The 6,000-nt window shown below is 33.0% G+C and overlaps 1 protein-coding gene across 1 annotated transcript; it reads right to left on the bottom strand.

The window, feature by feature from the left end:
- Positions 1 to 954: 954 nt before the first annotated feature.
- LOC111395206 lies at positions 955 to 2,704 on the bottom strand. Its single transcript, XM_023021206.1, has 4 exons — positions 2,659 to 2,704; positions 1,688 to 1,785; positions 1,448 to 1,580; positions 955 to 1,361 (listed from the first exon to the last, which is right to left on the bottom strand). Exons 1-4 carry the CDS (start codon positions 2,702 to 2,704, stop codon positions 955 to 957), a joined length of 684 nt encoding a protein of 227 aa, XP_022876974.1.
- Positions 2,705 to 6,000: the final 3,296 nt, after the last annotated feature.

Here is a 6,000-nt window from a genome sequence, read left to right as displayed (position 1 = left end):
AATATTCTTTTTGTTTTCTTATTTCCACCATGTTAAGCTAGATTTATATGTGCTAAGAGAACGATAAACCATGTAGTATGAGTTTTTAATCTTGAGTTTTATATGTTTGACATTAAAAACACGTTTTTGAGTATTGAATGGTTTATATAAATTTCTTTTTTCTATGATTATTTTGGAATATAGTGGCTATTTTTTGCATTCGAAAGAAGGAAAAATAGGTTGGACATGGTATAAATCATCATAGGCTCTGATAGGATATAAAAATATACTGCTATGCTTTATGTAAATCTTTAAGGGTGCGTTTGATTGTAAGTAGGAAAATTGCATGGAAAGAAAATATTTTCCAGGTAATTCAATTGCCTGGAAATTATTTACGTGGAAAATGTTAATTACACATGTTTGATTGACTTAAATTTCAACCTAGAAAATATTATAATTTTCCAACTTTAGGTGTTTGATAGCTATTATTTTCCATGGAAATTGTAATTTTTTCCAATTTTATCTGTTTGACAAGCACTATTTTTCATGGAAATTGTCACTTTTTCCATGGAAAATATTGAATTTTTTCCATGAAAATTTGTTAATGAATGTTCCAACTCTTAAACAAATTATAGACATAAATTCGGCCAAATCCTAATCAATCCTAATTAATATAGCAGTTAATTTATGGATAAAAACATGCCAAGATTCGGTACGAAAGATGCATAAACACTGTCGAGATGAAATAATTATCCCTATCAATTCAGATTACTACCAGTTAAATATTCTTCTTTGCAATCAAAAATAATAATCAGATAATCAATTCAATAAATAATGATGAAATTTCGTCCAACGTATTACATAAAACGAAAATGAAAAAACTCGTAAAATCTCTATCATAAGAAAATAGGAAATAAAATCAACATAGATGTCATACTTCCACATATGTTTGTTGAATTATCCAAGCACGTCATCTTAAAATAGTGGAGGCGGATCACGGCCCAAAATCTCAAATACTAAATCACGCATGAATTCTTCATCAGTCAAACTCATAAATACTCTAGCCAGATTCTCATCCGATCGAAAAATTTTCATTACTTGCATTATTTCACTCTTTTCTATACTCATGCCTTGTAGTTTTTCTAGAACTAGCTGCCAATTGATGTGGTTTAGTGTATCTAATGTTGCTTGAGTCTCCATAGCATTAGCAATTTTTTTAGATGATTCGACAATGCTTGATAGGGCAACGAGACTCTCATCATTAGGTTGAGTACGTCGACGGCGAACTTTGTTAGTTCCTCCTTCAGCGTTACGCTTAGGAGCGCGAATGGGACTTGGTTCGGTATCCTCATTTTGACCATCAACTTCATGCACATTTTCATCTAAAAAAATTAATAAAATAAGAATTTGTTAGAATCTCTAATATAATACGAATTATATAAATATTTATGTACGATCTAGTACGTACCATGTTCGGGGGATAAAATGTCATTGCCGGTTACAGCACGATCTCCTGTAGCAGAATCATTTCCAAAGATAGCCTCCAAATCATCATAACGAGCACAAAGTTTGGTCCTCCACTTTCCAAATTCTGGTTTGCCCTACAAGAAAAAGAGTGAAATATATTTTACGTTAGTCAGTGGTCAAAATAAATTATATTACTAATATTTAAGGAATAATACTTTCGTTGGTCAATGAAATTTTGTACCTTCAACAACTCCTCCCAAGCTAGTATATCGGCTGTGACACGTCCATTATGAGGATCTAACCCAAAACCACTAGTTGTCTGGTGAGAAAATTCAACAACTGTGTAGTACAATAGTGACAATAGCGAGAAAATCCTAGTATACACAATCCAATACCAAGTCGTTTGAGCGCAACTTGAATACAAATTTGACATTAATCAAAAGTACTCAACATCAAAAGTTGATCTACGTCTAGTCAATTTGTACAGAGTTATGCAGTGTTTCTAAAAGCAACATGGTTGTTGAATTCATGACAGCATGATGGGCAATCTGAGTTCATAGCTCTGATGCAAGCTTCTCTAATATCAATATCAGTCCAATAATTACTAATCTTTTTTACCCTGATTGTAGTTAAGAAGAGGCGTCATAATGGTTTTTGGTCTAACTACCATTTTGATTGATCCACATAACTCTTTTACAACCTCTTAAGTAAATTTTCCAACATTAACCCAATATACAAGCAACTAAGACACGTGCTTCTAATTACATTACTATTGAACAGATCAATTTTAATCCAACCCCGTAACTCACTTTCATTCAAATCTTAGCAATTAGCTGCTCAACTCCTGCTAGAGACCATGTAAAGCAGGCAGATTCAACTGGTAAGCAAAGAATAGATGGAGAGTTTTTGGTTTCATTTTAAATAAAAAAAAAATATATATATATATATATATATATATATATATATACACACACACACACACACAAATGATGCTCATAAGCTTTATACCAACAAGAAACCTAAAAAATTAAAAATTCAGTACCCTAATAAAACCCAAAAATCATTTAGGAAAAGCCCAATTTGTAAAATGCATTTATAACCCAATAAATAATAAAATTGAATTACAAACCGGGATAAAATGCATCATCATCTACAACTGGCATAACAATGTTTTATTTTTTTAAAAATAAATTAAAGTTATGTAACTTTTACCTGCCAAAGGAGAAAGTCTTTTGGGTCTGAGAATATGTTCCGGCATCGGAAACTTAAAAATGATGGGTCAGTTTTCTGAGTCGAAAATTAAAAATAAAAGGAATTGAAGGCTTAAATGGATTCAAAAGATTTGTATGCTGATTGTTTTGGAGTGAAGCAATTGCAGAGCGGATTCGAACTTGCTAAGAAAACTCTTCATTTCGTATAATAGTTAAAGATAAGGAAATCTCAAATTGAAGAGCTGTTTCCCGTAATGCTGCTGTTCAAGAGGAATTATTCAATAAAAAAAATCGGAAGACAAAGAAAACGTGTTGCTTTTTAGAGGGGTCCGTTCGAAATGTGTTGCCAGAACACTCCACCTTGCAGAACCCAAGTTCTCTCTCCCTATAATCCTCATAAAAGGCAACCAATTTCCACACATTCATCCGAATTGCACTGCCTAAACATCTTTAGAGTATCACTGGAATAATGTGCGTTTGATAAATAATGAATCATACATCACAGAAACAGAATTGATAAATAATGACTCATACATCACAGAAACAGAATTGGGGGTGATTACAGATGAGAAAAATTCTGGAATTCATGTTCCAATACGCATCCAATCACGTGGAATCTCAAAATCGAAAAAAAAAACAGAGAATCGACAAAACTGAATCATCAAGAATATGGTGGTTTGATTGTTAAACTTACCTCAATCTATGCAGTTACCGCCTCGTTGCCAACCTTTCGCACTGATTTCCCTGGAGGTAGATCGTCGATTTCTTCTTCCTAGTTCGATTGAATCGATAAGAGAGTGAGACGCCTTCCTGGTTCCTTTCAATCGATGAGAGCAGGTTGAATGGATGAGAGAGAGGGTACGTGGGTAGAGATGAGAGAGAGAGATATTTACGTGGGTTGGTTACTAGAATTTTTGGAAGGGTTAAATTCCATGGAAAATAAAATCCACCCTATCCCAAATATTTTCCTTGTTTTTAAGGAAAATGTGGTCACGTGACCAAAACAAGGAAAATATTTTCCTTGGAAAAAATTGTTAATCAAACAAGACAAAAGTAGGAAATTAGGTGGAAAAAATCCATTTTCCATGGAAAATGTGTGCAATCAAACGCACCCTAAGTGTTCATAAAAATTCATGCATTCTTGTATGTTTATATCTGTCATTTAAATATAGTCGGATCATAAATGAGAGTAGGTTTAACATTACTCGAAAGAGATTTTTAAATATAATGGGAACATTTATACTTCAATATTCAATCGTGTAGTCAAAGTATAAAACTAAGTTTAAAGGGGATCATTGCATGGGGTTTCGCAATCCTAATACGTTTATCATTCATTAAAACACATCAATTTGCATAATTAGTCTAGTTAACTCATTCATAGTTGCATATGTAAATCTATTTTATTTATATTTTCATCACAACAACACTTCGTGTTGTTCTTGTTTCGGTTAAGATTGTGTTAATTAAAGTTGAACTAAATCTATTCTTGTGGGACGATATTTGGATTCAAAATCCACCTATTAATTGTTAATGAACCGTACACCTACGGTGGTCTAAATCGAAAAATAATTTCGCGAACAGTAGCACATCATTTTGAAATTAGGGTGCCATCCATTTATCAAGCTGAGTGAAGCAAAATGCAATAGAACAATTGTAGGAGAAGGAGAAAGGAGAGACGAGCAGAAATGAGGGGAAAAAGAGAGAAAAAGGAGAGAGAAAAGAGAAATTGAAGGAAAATATTAATTATTTCATTGTTAAAGGTTATGAGTTACATTACATAAGCCATAAGATCTCTTTCTATAAGGTTTAAGAAACCATATTCTAAATAAGAAAATAATATAAATGGTAATAAATCAAACCCTAATAATGTTTCCTAATACATGCATCTCTTCTATTCTCCATAATTTCTCCCTGACTAAGAGAACTCGAATTCGACGAGGTAAATTGCAACTTCTTAATCGAGGAGCATGATCTTTTTTCTTAACTAAATGGTGGAACTGGCTAAATGACGACAACTAAAACAGAATATCAATTCCAAACATTTGAGCTAACCAGGGTGGGCGATCTTTCCTTTTGACCGAGTGATAAGGAACCCCAATAAGCAGTATGTGCAACTCATCCACAAAAGTTATCATGAAATCCACGAGTAGCACAATCCATTAACACAATAGACTGGCTTGCAGAAACAAATGAGTATAATACTAGTGGCTCGTATGTGCCCCGAGAAGTGAACAGTGCTGCTATGTTGAAAACATAACCTTCATTTAAGTTTAATGGCCAGTCAATTAGCATAAGTTAAAGTGATTGATTCAATTTTTTCTTTACACATTTTGGAAAATGTGTCAAAGAAACATGCAACAAGACATAAAACTATTATGAAAACTTTTGTGCCTAAAAAAAGTGCGTTAAATGCAAGCTCATAAATTTCATGACATAAAATAATTTGATTTTTAAACTCGGTATGAAAATTAACAAAGCACGGAGCTAAAGTAATATGAATACGATTAGTAGGCAACAATCGAATGTTGATAGGAAAAGTGTGTGATCGAGCAATGACCTTAGAGCAAGTGTAAATTAGAGGAGTATCACACCGTGAAGGGAAAGTCATATAAAAGGAATGTTAGAATCACACAAAAGATTAGGCAAGAACAAATTCGACATAAATCGAGGATCGGTGGACTGTTTAACTTAGGGGACAAGTATATAGATAATTCCTCATTTTCTCTATTGGAATATTCGATGGCTTCACAATGAAAACCTCAATTTCTTCTTCAAGATTAACATAATTAGACTTGAGAGGTGGCTATTGGGACTGGAGATGATAAATCTAACTTATGACAAGTTTGACGAAGATGGAAGGATATGTCCCATACGTTAGACTGACGGTAAGCTTCATCCAAGGATTGGGGCATGAGAATGTCATGGTGTATGATTTTAGGATTCAAATCTTTGAGAAATCTATACACAATAATGTGGAGGAGCTTCATAAATATCACAGTTGTGTAATAACTTTTTGAAATGTGCTAGATATTATTAACGTTGGACGTACCTTGTCTACAATGCAAAAAGTATTGATCTAACAATTGAGTTTTATAGTACATAAGGGCATATTTATTACTTAATACTCCATTTCATTGCATCCACAAAGTGATAGGGCATTGACCTAGGCAATCAATATTACACAAAAATGGCTTCCAATAACACTAGATAGATTCGACAAGTAACATATCAGTATGACAAATACGGCGAAAGTCATTTAAGTTGTGAAATTCAAAAAATTTTTCAAGACTATCAAGCCAATCAAAAAATGAATTTGATCCAGTGAGACCATCAAAATCTCATA

The sequence above is a fragment of the Olea europaea genome, chromosome 6, assembly GCF_002742605.1.
Source record: "Olea europaea var. sylvestris chromosome 6, O_europaea_v1, whole genome shotgun sequence".
Classification (NCBI taxonomy): Eukaryota; Viridiplantae; Streptophyta; class Magnoliopsida; order Lamiales; family Oleaceae; genus Olea; species Olea europaea.
The sequence above is the reverse complement of the archived record's forward strand: the minus strand, read 5'-3'. Positions and strand labels throughout refer to the sequence as shown.

Excerpts from the sequence above, each read along its gene's own strand:
- LOC111395206 (XM_023021206.1), bottom strand. The coding sequence starts at position 2,704 with ATGCCGGAACATATTCTCAGACCCAAAAGACTTTCTCCTTTGGCAG. Across the intron at positions 1,786-2,658 it reads AAGACTTTCTCCTTTGGCAG|TTGTTGAATTTTCTCACCAG; the intron begins GTAAAAGTTACA and ends TGTACTACACAG. Across the intron at positions 1,362-1,447 it reads CATTTTATCCCCCGAACATG|ATGAAAATGTGCATGAAGTT; the intron begins GTACGTACTAGA and ends TAATTTTTTTAG.